At 43.9% G+C, this 16,624-nt stretch overlaps 2 protein-coding genes across 2 annotated transcripts in view; both read left to right on the forward strand.

Moving 5' to 3' along the window:
* The window catches only part of grin3bb (glutamate receptor, ionotropic, N-methyl-D-aspartate 3Bb), a 102,961-nt gene extending 88,878 nt beyond the window's left edge, over positions 1–14,083 (forward strand). The window contains exons 3-9 of the mRNA XM_084355801.1: positions 850–1,942; positions 3,264–3,409; positions 5,322–5,437; positions 6,511–6,662; positions 7,891–8,055; positions 10,980–11,047; positions 11,136–14,083. Of these exons, the coding sequence (XP_084211927.1) occupies positions 850–1,942; positions 3,264–3,409; positions 5,322–5,437; positions 6,511–6,662; positions 7,891–8,055; positions 10,980–11,047; positions 11,136–11,952 (2,557 nt within the window). The 3' untranslated portion in view covers positions 11,953–14,083. The remainder of the gene's footprint in view (positions 1–849; positions 1,943–3,263; positions 3,410–5,321; positions 5,438–6,510; positions 6,663–7,890; positions 8,056–10,979; positions 11,048–11,135) is intronic.
* On the forward strand, positions 9,400–11,062 carry LOC311259012 (uncharacterized protein). The gene is made up of 2 exons (XM_084355802.1): positions 9,400–9,679; positions 9,767–11,062. The coding sequence occupies exons 1-2, from the start codon at positions 9,407–9,409 to the stop codon at positions 10,019–10,021; spliced, it is 528 nt and encodes a 175-aa protein (XP_084211928.1). The 5' UTR covers positions 9,400–9,406; the 3' UTR covers positions 10,022–11,062.
* Positions 14,084–16,624: the final 2,541 nt, after the last annotated feature.

Genomic DNA, 16,624 nt, shown 5'->3' on the forward strand with positions numbered 1-16,624 from the left:
TCTGCCAGTTTGTTTTAGTTAACGTTGCTAATGCTAGCTAGCTTTTCACTTTTCTTTCCACAAAGTGGCAACTACCAGACTGTTGATGCTGACGAAACTCAGATACTATGTGACACTAACGATGTTATACTATTGGCTGACAAACCTTGTAAGAAGTTGCAACCTGCTGTCAGTATTCTGACACAGAGATCAACAAAACAATCATTCTAAAATGATTACTTCACAATCATAATAATGTTTTTAAGAAACTTTTATTCTGCACCTTTCTATGAGCTCCTTATCATCGTTCCACACACAGCTGATGTTTTCAGTGAAACACAGGAAGTGACGAGTCATAGAGAAGTTGCATGATTCATGACATTATCAGTTATTCATCTCAGACAGGAAACAGTTTGAGTTTTGGTCTAAAACATTTGGATGTAAACAAACTTACTGTTAGTGAACATAGTGAAGCTTCATGTTCTTATGATCACGTTGGTTGGTTGGTTGGTTGGTTGAGTCCTCTCTCTTCAGTTTTGACTAAACTGAAATGTCCACATCAGTTCAGATCTGTCAGTGAAAATCTTTAAATGTGTTGAATTGAATCATTCATTGTCATTTAATAACTAAATAACACTTAATCAATAATTAATGTCATTGATCATCGTCACTAATCAATACAATCAATCAGAGAAGCCAAAGACTTGTTGTTGGTGACTTTACTGTGTGTCGGTTTGGTTCTCCAGGTTTTAGAACCTGAAACATCAGGACGACCCAGATGACAGATAACCGGCTGACATGTGTCCCCGCCCCCTGAGGCCCCGCCCCCTGCAGTAGCAAGTGTTACCTGTGTTTTATTCTGTCCTGTAGGTTCCTATCCAACACATCTTTCTCCGGTCTGACGGGTCCGGTCCGGGTCCATCAGAACCAATCTCAGGTGCTCACCTTGCAGCGGTTCCACATCTGGAGCCTGAGGCGGGATGCGCTGGGTCAGCCCACCTGGGTGACGGTGGGCAGCTGGGAGGGAGGCGAGCTGCAGGTGGAGGAGCAGGGGGTGTGGCAGGGACCCAAAGCTCGCCACAGGACGGAGGGGACGGGCAAGAGGACCAGGGGGCGCTGGAGGGGGGGGATGCCGGTGCTGGGGAGTCGGGTGCGAGTGGTGACGCTGGTGGAACATCCCTTCGTGTTCACGCGGGACGTGGACGACGAGGGCAGCTGCCCGGCCGGGCAGTACTGCCTGGATGCCAGCACTAACAGCTCGGAGACTCTGGAGAGGTTCTTCCAGGAGGTGGCACGTGGGAACAGCAGCTTCCTGCCACCAGAGTACAATAAGTGTTGCTATGGTTACTGCATCGACCTGCTGGAGAAGCTTGCAGAGGACCTGGGCTTCGAGTTCGACCTTTACATCGTCGGGGACGGTAAGTATGGCGCATGGAAGGGTGGTCGCTGGACGGGGCTGGTGGGCGACCTCCTGAACGGGCTGGCAGACATGGCCGTCACCTCCTTCAGCATCAACTCAGCTCGCAGTCGTGTCATCGACTTCACCTCGCCATTCTTCTCCACCAGCCTGGGCATCCTGGTGCGCAGTAAGGACACGGCAGCCCCAATTGGTGCCTTCATGTGGCCCCTGCACTGGTCCATGTGGGTGGGCATCTTCCTGGCGCTGCACATCACGGCACTCTTCCTCACGCTGTATGAGTGGAAGAGTCCGTACGGCATGACGCCTCACGGACGCAACAGGATCCGTGTGTTCTCGTACTCGTCGGCTCTGAACCTGTGCTACGCCATCCTGTTCGGACGCACCGTCTCCTCCAAGACGCCCAAGTGCTGGACGGGTCGCTTCCTGATGAACCTGTGGGCCATCTTCTGCCTGTTGGTGCTGTCCAGCTACACCGCCAACCTCGCCGCTGTCATGGTGGGCGAGAAGACCTTCGAGGAGGTGTCCGGGATCCACGACTCCAAGGTGAGAACTTTAGATCTTTGATTCCATGTGAGTCTCTGAACAACACATGCAGGTGACTGCAGGTACTGACCTCTGCTACCTGGTGATGTCATCACCATGTGACATCATCAAACAGCAGTCAGGTGTCAGTTTGATCACTGAATCAGCTCTTTGGATTCAATCATCAATGATCCTGATGACTAAACCGATCGATGAAGTCGATCAGGACTCTTTGATGAATGTTTATGTTAAGATATTGATGAGTGCAAATGTAACGTGTCAAACATAAAGTTTCATTGTTAAGAGAGCTGACAGGAAGAGAAGAAGAAAACTCAATGAAGATCCAATAATAGATCAATATATTTAGTTTTAATGGAAACTGAAGTCAAATGTGACTCCAGCGTGATGTTCACTCTTTCTGTGGTTAAATAACGGCAGATTAAATTTGTTCTCTGGGTCACCTGCCTCGTCCTAATTACACTTTTAATTCAGCAGCTGATTGAAGCATGAAGCAAGTGTTTAAACAGCCAGGGCTGCTGGGAGATGGGGGGGGGGGGGGCATCTGTGTGTGATTAGCTTTTTATAGAGCAGAAAAACACTGATGCCTTCTCAACGTTGTCTGAATGTTCCTTCAGCAGGTGTGTGTGTGCGCGCGTGCGTGAGGCTCATTAGCTTTAGAGATTTCATCCATCAGATTTCTGCATTAAAATGACTGGATGTTTGTTCTTCATGTTCATCAACAATGTTCGAACCAAACAAATCCACACACCTCCTCAGACTAACGCTGCGTTTCAGTTGGTCGCCTGTAACTATGACTTCAGGAGAGAGGAAGGGCAAGAGGAAGAGGAAGAGGAAGGAAGTCGGAGAATGAGACGAAACATAACGGGAAGAAAACTTTAAATCGTTACCTCGTCTGTCAACATCTGTGCATTCAAGATGATGTAACGAGGCATCACATTGAAAATAATATGTATTGAAGCAAAGCAACACGATCGAGACTCAAAGAAACACACTGAGCTGATGTGACATGAACATTATTATGAGCAGAAACATCACCTGTAACCCACCGACCTGCAGAATGAGACAAAACCAACCTTCACACCACCAACCACCTCTTCCTCCAGACGAGGTCACTGAATCACCTCCTGACTTCAGCCTGAGCTGTTCTCATGTTTCTGTACTCCAGTATAAAGTCTCTCTTCATTAAACTCCTGCTTTCATTCTCCTTCTTCTTCTTCTTCTCCTCCTCTTCTTCTTCTTCTTCTTCTTCTTCCTCTTCTTCTTCTTCTTCTTCCTCTTTCCTTCTTCTTCCTCTTCTTCTTCTTCTTCGTTGGTGTGTCAGCTGCATCACCCGTCATGGGGTTTTCGTTTTGGGACGGTGAGGGAGAGCAGCGCCGAGGACTACATGAAGAAGAGTTTTCCAGAGATGCACGAGTACATGAGACGCTTCAACGAGCCAACTACGCCTGAAGGAGTTGCCACTCTCAAGTAAGAGAACCAACGAGAACCGATGAGAACAAGAGAGAACAGAGGAGAACCAGTGATAACTAGAGAGAACAGAGGAGAACTAGAGGGAACAGTGGAGAGCCAATGAGAACTAGAGGGAACAGTGGAGAATTAGAGGGAACAGTGGAGAACCAATGAGAACTAGAGGGAACAGAGGAGAACTAGAGGGAACCGTGGAGAACCAATGAGAACTAGAGGGAACAGAACAACTAGAGGGAACAGTGGAGAACCAATGAGAAGTAGAGGGAACAGAGGAGAACTAGAGGGAACCGTGGAGAACCAATGAGAACTAGAGGGAACAGAGGAGAACTAGAGGGAACTGTGGAGAACCAATGAGAACTAGAGGGAACAGAGGAGAACTAGAGGGAACAGTGGAGAACCAATGAGAACTAGCGGGAACAGAGGAGAACTAGAGGGAACAGTGGAGAACAAGAGAGAATAGAGGAAAACTAGAGGGAACAGTGGAGAACCAATGAGAACTAGCGGGAACAGTGCAGAACCAATGAGAACTAGTGGGAACAGAGGAGAACTAGAGAGAACCATGGAGAACCAATGAGAACTAGAGGGAACAGAGGATAACTAGAGGGAACAGTGGAGAACCAATGACAACTAGCGGGAACAGAGGAGAACTAGAGGGAACCGTGGAGAACCGATGAGAACAAGAGAGAATAGAGAACCAATGAGAACTAGAGAGAACAAAAGAGAACCAATGAGAACTAGAGAGAACGGAGGAGAACTAGATGGAACAGTGGAGAACCAATGAGAACTAGCAGGAACAGTGGAGAACCATTGAGAACTAGTGGGAACAGAGGAGAACTAGAGGGAACCATGGAGAACCAATGAGAACTAGAGGGAACAGTGGAGAACCAATGAGAACTAGAGGGAACAGAGGAGAACCAATGAGAACTAGAGGGAACAGAGAACAACTAGAGGGAACAGTGGAGAACCAATGAGAAGTAGAGGGAACAGAGGAGAACTAGAGGGAACCGTGGAGAACCAATAAGAACTAGAGGGAACAGTGGAGAACCAATGAGAACTAGCGGGAACAGAGGAGAACTAGAGGGAACAGTGGAGAACCAATGAGAACTAGAGGGAACAGAGGAAAACTAGAGGGAACTGTGGAGAACCAATGAGAACTAGAGGGAACAGAGGAGAACTAGAGGGAACTGTGGAGAACCAATGAGAAGTAGAGGGAACAGAGGAGAACTAGAGGGAACAGTGGAGAACCAATGAGAACTAGCGGGAACAGAGGAGAACTAGAGGGAACCGTGGAGAACCGATGAGAACAAGAGAGAAGAGAGAACCAATGAGAACTAGAGGGAACAGAAGAGAACCAATGAGAACGGAGGAGAACTAGATGGAACAGTGGAGAACCAATGAGAACTAGTGGGAACAGTGGAGAACCATTGAGAACTAGTGGGAACAGAGGAGAACTAGAGAGAACCATGGAGAACCAATGAGAACTAGAGGGAACAGTGGAGAACCAATGAGAACTAGTGGGAACAGTGGAGAACCAATGAGAACTAGAGGGAACAGTGGAGAATGTTTGCATTAGAAAGAATGTTGAAACTTTGCTTCACTTCAGTTGTCAGTTCAATGGCGTTACGTCACGGTTCTGCTGCTCCAGTTTGGTTTAGACACACGTGGTTCTTTTAGGAGAACATTATTTTTGTTTTTAAATAACTGGCTCTGTCTCCACACACACAGCTGGGGTTTGAAAATGTGCCAACATCTCATTAAAAACATCCACTGTGACCGGACACACAGAACCAGAACAGACCAGAACCAGAGCCCGGTCTCCAGCTGAGCTGCATGTTACCAGTTGCTGCTGTTGTGTTAGCAGCTGTTAGTTGCTGTTTGGTTGCTGTAGTAACTGTGTTGCTCTGTGTTGAAGGACAGATCCTCCTCAGCTCGACGCCTTCATCATGGATAAAGCTCTGCTGGACTACGAAGTTTCCATCGACGCCGACTGTAAACTGGCAACTGTCGGGAAACCCTTTGCCATCGAAGGTGAGACTGTGTGTGTGTGTGTGTGTGTGTGTGTGTGTGTGTGTGTGTGTGTGTGTTCGCCTCCTCTGAGTTTTTTTAATGAAACATGTTTCATGAAGTTTCATCATCTGGACCAATCAGATGAGAGGATGGTGTCCCTGCAGATGCTCTGACAGTTTAAAGACGTTTAGTCTTCAAAACTTACCTTGACTCAATGACCCATCACTTGATACATGTTTACACTGTGTGCAGTCTGACACAGTCACATGTCAATCACTACATGCTGCAGAGTCACATGACTCTCACTACATGCTGCAGAATCACATGACTCTCACTACATGCTCCAGAGTCACATGACTCTCACTACATGCTGCAGAGTCGCATGTTTATACACATTAAACAAGAGGAGGTAAACACAAAGTAGGTTAGCGTGTCATGACTCACAGGCTGTTGAGTTTATCAGCGTGAAATAAAACCTGGATCAGAGACGGTCGACATGAAACTTGTTGTTGAAAGATTTAATATATAAAAAGATACAAAGACATTTATGTACAAACAGTAACTGAGACTGAATCTGATGAGAACTTCGGATTCATCACACGGACAGAAGGACTCAGTTATATATTATTTATAGGGTCCAGCTGTGCTATGGCCCAGCCCAGTTTATTGTTGTTTGTTGACAGGTTATGGTATCGGCCTGTTGTTTGTTGACAGGTTATGGTATCGGCCTGTTGTTTATCGCTTATTATTGCTTATTGTTGTTTGTTGACAGGTTATGGTATTGGCCTGTTGTTTATTGTTTTTTGTTGTTTGTTGACAGGTTATGGTATCGGCCTGTTGTTTATTGCTTATTGTTGTTTGTTGACAGGTTATGGTATTGGCCTGTTGTTTATTGTTTTTTGTTGTTTGTTGACAGGTTATGGTATCGGCCTGTTGTTTATTGTTGTTTGTTGACAGGTTATGGTATCGGCCTGTTGTTTATTGTTGTTTGTTGACAGGTTATGGTATCGGCCTGTTGTTTATTGCTTATTGTTGTTTGTTGACAGGTTATGGTTTTGGCCTGTTGTTTATTGTTTTTTGTTGTTTGTTGACAGGTTATGGTATCGGCCTGCCTCAGAACTCTCCTCTGACCTCCAACATCTCAGAGTTCATCAGCAGGTATAAGTCTGAGGGTTACATGGACCTGCTGCACGACAAGTGGTACAAAGTGGTTCCATGTGGGAACAGAGTGTTCGCCGTCACTGAGGTCAGTGTCAACATGTTTACAAACAACATGTCAATACTATTTTAAAAATCGTTTTTGAGTTTTTTAAAGAATAATTTGCTCATATTTGTCTTTTTGACAGATTTGTTTCTTTATGGATTAGTATTATTCCAGTTTTGGTTTGACTGAAAAATAAAATGTAAATAAAAATCTCTACAAACATAATGAAATTAAACCTAAATATGTTAAAGATATTGTGAGTATACATTGTGTATTTGTATTACTTAGTAGTAGTAGTAGTAGTTTTATTAGTAGGACATTAGAGTACTGAGCTGGTTTTTTTCAGGTGTTCAGCTGCTGCCCCCTGCAGGTCACTCTGACTCACTGACACGATTTGAACATTCACTTGTGATTGTCTTTGATAATGAAAACTTTATTGACACAACATGTTTCAAGTCTTCATGATTAGGGCGTGTCATTGTTCATTTAATAAGACGGTAGTATGGACACAAACAGGAGGTGCTATCACGACATACAATCAGATGAATCAAAGAAAATAAATCACGTGGATGTGATGATGAAACATCAGAGTTCAGCTGCTGTCTGAACCTGTTTATTACATTTTTATTCCTTGTGTTTCTCTCGTGTTTTCACTTATCTAGCGCCATCATCAGGTCAACATTTAAATGTGTCCAATAATTTAGTTTTTGAACAAAAACCTGCAGAACTGATGACATTCACATGGGCTGTGTTTACTGAGAATAATCTAATGTTAGCATGCTAGCATGCTAAACTAAAATGGTGAACATGACACCTGCTAAACATCAGAATGTTAGCATTTTCACTGTGAGCATGTTAGCATGCTAATGTTAGCTTTTGGCTCAGAGAACAGCTGTTTGTATAGAGTCACAGAGAGGAATTTTTATATATTTTATAAATTCAACTTATTCATCATCTTTTCTGCTTCATTCAATAACAACAAACAGAAATCTGTGTTGCATTAACATCAGACAAAACATGTTTTCCTGCAATTATAAATCTATGCTTCATTTTGTTTCATTGTGGTCACTGAAATTCATAAACATGCAGCTGGAAAACAGGAAGGAAAGCCTCGGGACATAAAGTCCTTCCCCTTCTGTGATGTTTTCATCTTTAAAACCGTTTCTTTCTCCATGAAATTTGATAGCAGTTGAAGTTTTTTGGGAACCTTTTCTTCTTCCTCTGTCTCTGCTGTCACACTCTTAACTTTTCTTCTTCTGTCTCTTGTCAGACTCTTCAGATGGGGATCAGTCACTTCTCAGGACTCTTCTTGTTGTTGTGTATTGGAGTGGGCGGAGCTTTGCTGACTCTGGCAGGTGAACATGGTTTCTACCAACTCGTCCTGCCACACATCCGCCGCCGACAGAACCTCAAATACTGGCTTCACACGTCACAGGTGAGAGTGTGTTTGTGTGTGTTCACAACAGATATCATTTTTTTTATTAACTGCTGCATTTGATCCAGAACTATCAGGGTTTCTGTTAAAGACTAAAACTGTTGGTGTCATGTTTTAACACATCAGTCCAGCTGCTGCTCTGTGATTGCAACAAATAAAATCTATTAAAGCCAGTCTGAGGTGAACACCATACTCCATCAAGAATCTGATAATTAAACAATATCTTTCCATGAAGACAACATTATGACTTGTTCAGAATCAACGGTCTTCTGCTGAATTCAGACAAAAACATGACCTCATGTGTTATGAGTCATTTTTATTTTAAGGTATTTTTATTGAAAAAGGGAAACACCATAAACTGCAGGTTTACTGATAGGGTTTGTAATAAATTACAGTATGCCTACCTGTGATCACCTGAACATACCTCAACAATCAGCCGCAGTGTGCTGTAACATTCATTCGTTATTATTGAATGTGTTTAGTAAAGTCCAGAACATTCTGATGCATCCAGTTTAGAACCAGTCAAGAGATCAGTGAATCACTTCAACATCTGTCATGTTGATAAACAAAACAACAACAAAACAGCAGGTTCTGCTGGAGGTGTTGAAGGTTCTGCAGGATGTGTTGAAGGTTCTGCAAGAGGTATTGAAGGTTCTGAAGGAGGTACAGAAGGTTCTGTTGGAGTTGTTAAAGGTTCTACAGGAGGAGGTGTTGAAGGTTCTGCAGGAGGTATTGAAGGTTCTTCAGGAAGAGGTGTGGGAGGTTCTGCAAGACGTATTGAAGGTTCTGAAGGAGGTACAGAAGGTTCTGCTGGAGGTGCTGAAGGTTCTGCAAGAGGTGTTGAAGGCTCTGCAGGATGTGCTAAAGGTTCTGCTGGAGGTGGTGAAGGTTCTGCAGGAGGTGGTGAAGATTCTTCAGGAGGTGTGGAAGGTTCTGCAGGAGGTATTGAAGGTTCTGAAGGAGGTACAGAAGGTTCTGCAGAAGGTTTTTAAAGTTCTGCAGGAAGTGTCGAGGTTCTGCAGAAGGTGTTAAAGGTTCTGCTGGAGGTATTGAAGGTTCTTCAGGAGGAGGTGTGAATTGTTCTGCAGGAGGTGTTTAACGTTCTGCTGGAGGTATTGAAGGTTTTGCAGGAGGTGTACAGGTTCTGCAGGAGGAGGTGTTGGGGGTGTCTGCTGGTGGTGTTGAAGGTTTTTCAGGAGGAGGTGTGGAAGGTTCTGTAGGAGTTGTTTAACATTCTGCAGGAGGTGGAGAGGTTCTGCAGGATGTGCTAAAGGTTCTGCAGGGTGTGTTGAAGGTTCTGCAGGATGTGTTAAAGGTTCTGCAGGATGTGTTGAAGGTTCTGCAAGAGGTGATGAAGGTTCTGAAAGAGGTGTTGGTTCTGAAGGAGGTGTTGAAGGTTCTGCAGGAGGTGATGAAGGTTCTGCAGGAGGTGTTGAAGTTTCTGAAGGAGGTGGTGAAGGTTCTTCAGGAAGAGGTATGGAAGGTTCTGGAGGAGGTTTTTTTACGTTCTGCAGGAGGTGCAGAGGTTCTGCAGGAGGAGGTGTGGAAGTTTCTGCAAGAGGTGTTGAAGGTTCTGCAGGATGTGTTAAATGTTCTCCTGGAGATGTTGAAGGTTCTGTTGGAGGTGTTGAAGGTTCTGCAGAATGTGTTGAAGGTTCTGCAGGAGGTGTTGAAGGTTTTGAAAGAGGTGTTGAAGGTTCTGCAGGAGGAGGTGTTGAAGGTTCTGCAGGAGGAAGTGTTCAAGGTTCTGCAGGATGTGTTGAATGTTCTGCAGGAGGTGTTGAATGTTCTGAAGGATGCGTGGAAGGTTCTGCAGGAGGTGATGAAGGTTCTGATGGAGGTGTGGAAGGTTCTGCAGGAGGTGATGAAGGTTCTGATGGAGGTGTGGAAGGTTCTGCAGGAGGTGTTGAAGGTTCTCCTAGAGGTGTTGAAGGTTCTGAAGGATGTGGTGAAGGTTCTGAAGTAGGTATTGAATGTTCTGAAGGAGGTGTTGAACGTTCGTCAGGAGGAGGTTTGGAAGGTTCTGTAGGAGTTGTTTAACATTCTGCAGGAGGTGGAGAGGTACTGCAGGATGTGCTAAAGGTTCTGCAGGGTGTGTTGAAGGTTCTGCAGGAGGTGTTGAAGGTTTTGAAAGAGGTGTTGAAGGTTCTGCAGGAGGAGGTGTTGAAGGTTCTGCAGGAGGAAGTGTTCAAGGTTCTGCAGGATGTGTTGAACGTTCTGCAGGAGGTGTTGAATGTTCTAAAGGATGCGTGGAAGGTTCTGCAGGATGTGATGAAGGTTCTGCAGGAGGTGTTGAAGGTTCTGAAGGATGTGGTGAAGGTTCTGAAGTAGGTGTTGAATGTTCTGAAGGAGGTGTTGAACGTTCGTCAGGAGGAGGTGTGGAAGGTTCTGCAGGAGGTGTTGAACATTATGCAGGAGGAGGGGTTGAAGTTTCTGCAGGAGGTGTTAAAGGTTCTCCTGAAGGTTTGAAGGTTCTGCTGGAGTAGTTGAAGGTTCTGCGGGATGTGTTGAAGGATCTGCAGGAGGTGTTGATGGTTCTGAAGGAGGTGCTGAAGGTTCTGAAGGAGGTGCTGAAGGTTCTGCAGGAGGAGGTGTTGAAGGTTCTGCAGGAGGTGGTGAAGGTTCTGAAAGAGGTGTTGTTCTGAAGGAGGTGTTTAAGGTTCTGCAGGAGGTGATGAAGGTTCTGGAGGATGTGTTGAAGGTTCTGAAGGTGGTGGTGAAGGTTCTGAAGTAGATGTTGAAATGTTCTGAAAGAGAAGATGTTGAAGGTTCTGCAGGAGGTGGTGACAGTTCTTCAGGAAGAGGTGTGGAAGGTTCTGCAGGAGGAGGTGCAGAGGGAGCTGACAGCTGTTGTCTCACTGTGTTCTGTTGTCAAACTGACTGGCTGTAAAGGTGGACCCTGATCTGACTCCTGTGTTTGACAGAAAATCCATCGAGCTCTGAACATGACGTATGAAGACGTGAAGAAGCAGCGGGTGGAGAAAGAGAAAAGGTTTGTCATCATGACATCACAGGTCGCATTTTAAATAAAGGATAACGACTGTAGAACAATGTTCTCATGTTTCTCTGTTTCTGTTCAGTTGTAACCTGCAGAAGTCTCAACCTCCCTCAGGCCCCCCTGCCCCCCCCGCCCCTGGAGCCTCCGCCAAGTGGAACAACGAGACCAGTAAGGACGCCGCCGCCGCCGCTGCTGCTGCCATCGCCAAGGATGCCCGAGACTTCAAGCGAGTCCACTTCAACCTGGAGACCCTCAACACCCGCCGCCTGCTCGCTCGCATAGCGGCCTCTGACGTCAAGGGAGGAGGGGCCAAATGTGAAGGGGGCAGTCCTGCAAAGCCGCGGCTGCTGAACAGCCGACTGTGTGAGAATGGAGGACCAGCAGCTTCTTTAGCCAGCCTGGTGCTTTCTCTGCCCTCAGCATCCTCCTCTTCCTCTTCCTCCTCATCTGTCCAAGCCAAAACTGCTGCCCCTCCACCTGTATCAGTGGCCCCTCCTCCTGTTGATGTGGGTCCGCCTCTCACTACAGTGGCCCCGCCCCAGCCTGGCGAGCTGCAGGAGCTGCAGGAACAAATCGAACAGATGAGGGAGAAGCTGCGGACGGCTCTGGCCAGGAGGGCCGAGATTCAGACAACTCTGGCCAAACCTGTCGCCACGGTAACCAACAACACAACTCCAGTTACCACGGCAACAGCAGCAACGACGACGACAACAGTAACAACAGTAACGACAGTAACAACAACAACAGCAGCGACGACGGGAGCCCCGCCCACCACCGTCACCCCGGTAACATCCCTCCCTTTAAACATGAGGTGCGTGACGACCATGACAGACCCACCTCACAAAGTCTTGTCCAAAGTCCGTCCCCTCCAGAGTAGACTGACCAATCAGAGGAGGTGATGCTCTCTGTGCAGATCACTGTGAACACAGCGGCCATTTTAAACTGTTGATTATAAATTCTTCATTTTCATTTAGTCTCTTACTGAAACCTGGAAGAAGAGCGGATAATCAGTCATACAAGTTTTTAAATTTTGATTAAAGCACCAGGACGTCATGTCTGGGGACACTTTTTAGTGTAACACCACCAGACTTTCAGCTCCCTCCATTTTGTGGCTTAAAGTTTCCACAGCTGCAAACAGAAATAATATATTATTAAAGGCTAAACCAGTGGGTGATCTAATAGAATGTATTATGTTAAGATTTGTTCAGGTGTAAAATATAAAAAAGTACAAAATAACATTACAGGCTGTCCATTTATTTGTACCTTTATAAGACGTTAAATATTAGGATATCAAGTTTATTTTGTGTATCCTCACGGTGTAATTTTAAATTATTTTTACATTTATTTTGACTTTTTTAAATGAAGTTGAAATATTTTACATTCAAAGAAAAAACCTAATGTATTAATATATGATAATCCAGAAATGTAAGATGTGAATTGATAAAAAAAAAATGAAGGTTCTTTAAAGGTACAGAGGAAGGCATATCTGAAATGTTATTATGTAAATGGCAATAAATAAATAAAAAAACCTTTAGTATATTCTGTTCCATTAATGTGTTCCAAAACTGATAAACATCTGAATACTGGTTAAGAATTCAGTTTAAATTTCATTAACTAGCGACTGAAAATATTTGCTGACGTCAAACTAAAATCCCTGTCATGTGAAAATGAAGGGGAAACTCGAGAGGCCCTTAAATTAGTCTTAATGAATGTACAAATGAAGGATCTCAAACACGTTGATTTAGATTAAGTTAAGTGCAAATTATTTTTTAAGGGATTTTAAGGGATTCTTGTGTCAGGAGGACTCACAATTAGGGGTCACTTATTTCAATGAGGATCAACAGATGACCCCAAAGTAAACCCTGGGGTGCACCAGGTTCAAGCAGTTATTGGTTTGTCTCTTTGATTAAATATGTTTGAAGTTGTGCTTCATTAAAGCAGCTTCTTGATCCTTTTTATGAGTTTCTGTGAGACGCTCACCTTTTAGTATCAGTAATATTTAAATCTCTGATCCTCAGTTTCCTGCTCAGACTGTTGGACTGGCCGCTGTGACACTAAATTGTGGACATGTTTGTGGACATTTGTGGTGCAGAAACTGGACTTCCTGTGAGGCTTGATGCAGCAGCACGGCAGCTCTGCTCACCAACATACATCCAAGAACCAACAGGATAAAAAAACTACAGGAAGTAAAAACACCACCACACAAAAGTAAACCAGGTGGAGACTCAAACTGCAGATTTACATCCAACACAAATGTTGCTGTCAATGCAATAAGTAGTTTGTTCTGTGTGTAAAGTAACAGCAACTTCATGTTTAATGGAACGTTTACAGGTAAGTTTCCTTCAAAGGATGTTCATCTTTCAACAAAGGAACAAATTCAGGTGTTTAACCCACATTTGTGATGGAGCCTTTTCCAGTTTCACCTCAACTGAAACACTTAAGTTTCATTGGGAGTATTTGCACAGTTTACTTGTTGGGAACATTTTCAATGGTGAATCCCTTCATGATAATAATCCAACCATCCCCTTTAAAAAAAATAAAAAAAATTTGGGTACATTTTAAGGGGTGAAACCCTTAATGCACATTAACGATCCAATAAAACCCCTTAACAAACCCCTTAATGTATTAAAAGCCATTAATGTACCCACCATAATACTAAACCACCAGTGTGAAGTGAACCCCTGAATGTAGTTTTAAGGGTTTTTTTCTCCCTCAATGTCCTAAAACTGTGCAGATAATCCATTATCAAAATCCATTATTTATCCCCACAATGTCCCAGGAAATACTCAATAATTGATTTACCTGGTAATAATGGTGATGTAATCCAGGATGTAATCCATTTTGATGGGATTTTAAGTCATGGATGAATTAATAGATTGTAACGTCTTGAGATATTTTATTTATTATCTGAATAGTTTAAAGGCTTTTTAAGTGGTGGAAAACCACTTAAAATTGGACAAATAACATGAACAACATCCCATAGTTTAAACCTTAACTGGGCTTCAGTGCTCAGTTTTTATTTTGTAAAGTTTATTTAGTATAATAAATCCATTAAACCCTTTGAATTGAACTGAATTGATAAACTGTGCAGATAATCTATTAAAATGTCTTAATTTGTTACAGTGCATTCATATATTAAATGTCCCTTATGGTTTGTACCTTTGAAGACGCCTTCATCCAAACAAATAAGATTTCTGATGTCTCAATATGTCATTTTTAAACTACTCACTTTTAAAAAAAAAAAAACTCTTAATTGCCATGGTGTTATTGATTATCTGTGCTTTTTAAGGGCTTTTTAAGGGTTTAACTTAATATTTTACAGTCCATTAAATGACCCCTCAAACCCCCTGAATTTAAGGTGTTTTGAGATGGATTCTGTGCAGTTTAAGGAGTTTTTACCTCCTTAAGTTAAACCTCCTTAAATCGGGCCTGTAGTTTACCGTCCTGTAGAAAGAAAGGATTCAGAGCGTTGTCGCTGTGATTGGCTGTTTTAATCTTGTGATGGCAGAGAGTCAACAGGATGACCATGATGAAGGACTGAAAGCTGCAGTCTTTGAACCTTACTGTGTTTTTATTAACACTGACTGACTTCAACAACAGAAAACTTTATTTCTTTATATCTCATGGACACTGCTCTGGATGCTAACTGCCTCTAGTTGCTACAGCTAGCAGGCCTGCAGTGAGCTTCCTGCACTGAACAGTGCCCCCTGCTATTTGCACTGAGGACAGTTTATAGCAAAAGTCACAATAACTATAAACTTAAAGGGACAGTCCCACATTTTATGAAATCCTCTGTATTCTCCAGAGCTTAGATGTTTCTGTGTGTCCAGGACTGTTAGCCTAGCTTAGAACAAACTGGAAGCAGAGGACACAGGATGCTTCCTGTCTTTGTACTAAGCTAGGCTAACAGTCCCTGACAATTACTGGAGTGAAAAGAGAGAACTGTCCCTTTATGAAACTCTGTGATAAACCAGGTAAGACCAGGTGAGACCAGGTGTTCCCACAGATTCAATCCATGTCTTCCCCTCAACTGTTTGTTTCTGTGAGGTGTTCACTGACCTGTCTGTTTAAACTGAAGAGCTGTGAGGCGTTCACTGACCTGTCTGTTTAAACTGATGAGCTGTGAGGCGTTAACTGTCCCTTCTATTCTGTGTGAAAAGTGAAGCTGAGGATGTTTCTGTTCATGTTGATCTTCACATGGAAAAATTAAAAAGGAAGTCAGTGTTACCAAAGTGAGATTCATGTTCTTGTTATTTCATTTTTTAGTTGTTTTTTTTAAACACTCACTGAAAATGTTTTAATTTCACTATTGTTAAAAATGTGAAATTCAATGAGGAAAAATATTTAAACATAATCAAATCAAATCAATGATTTGTATAGCCCAAATTCAGAAATCACAGTTTGCCTCAGAGGGCTTTACAATCTGTACAGAGGCGACACCCTCTGTCCTTCGACCCTCGATTCGAGTGAGGAAAAACTTGCCCCAAAAAAAAAATGCGGAAGAAACCTCAGGGAGAGCCACAGAGGAGGGATCCCTCTCCCAGGACGGACAGACGTGCAATAGATGTCGCATGTACAGAGCAGATCAACGAGATCACAATGTATTCAATTATAAGCGATGGTTGACAGGAGTGAAAGTACATAAAGATGTATTACAGCAATAATAATGAAATGCACATGGAAATGTGATTACTAGTGATAACAGTAGTAGTGATTAATGGTAAGGATGGTATGTAGTAATGCATTACAATAATAGTAGTGGAACGTATGTAACAGAGATGTGACTAATATTAGCGACAGTAGTGGTGGGTGTCAGGCAGGGTCATGGCAGTAGGCGCATCCACGATCCGGCAGGGCCATAGCAGTAGGCGCATCCACAATCAGGTAGGGCCATAGCAGTGGGCGCATCCACGATCAGGCAGGGCCATAGCAGTGGGCGCATCCACGATCAGGCAGGGCCATAGCAGTGGGCGCATCCACGATCCACGACCCGGGCGCGGCCAGGATCCAAGGGAGCCTGTAGGACTAGAAAGCACAAGGACTCCGGGGAAGAAGTAAGTCAGTGACATGCAGAGATGGGGCATGTATACAGGCATAATGTATACAGATGGAGAGGAGAGGAGAGGGGAGGAGAGAGAAGCTCAGTGTGTCATTGTCCCCCGGACTAGGCCTATAGCAGCATAACTAAGAGCTGGCCCAGCCCTAACTATAAGCTCTATCGAAGAGGAAGGTCTTAAGTCTACTCTTAAAGGTAGAGAGGGTGTCCGCCTCCCGGACCAAAACAGGAAGATGGTTCCACAGAAGAGGAGTTTGATAGCTGAAGGCTCTGGCTCCCATTCTACTTTTGGAGACTTTAGGAACTACAAGTAATCCTGCGTTCTGGGAGCGTAATGCTCTAGTTGGGTGATAGGATAGTATGAGCTCCTGGAGATATGATGGTGCCTGACCATTAACAGCTTTGTAAGTGAGGAGAAGGATTTTAAACTCTATTCTTGATTTTACAGGGAGCCAGTGCAGAGAGGCCAATACAGGAGTAATATGATCTCTTTTCTTAGTTCCTGTCAGTACACG

Source organism: Pagrus pagrus (genome assembly GCF_965226575.1).
Source record: "Pagrus pagrus genome assembly, chromosome: 6".
Classification (NCBI taxonomy): domain Eukaryota; kingdom Metazoa; phylum Chordata; class Actinopteri; order Spariformes; family Sparidae; genus Pagrus; species Pagrus pagrus.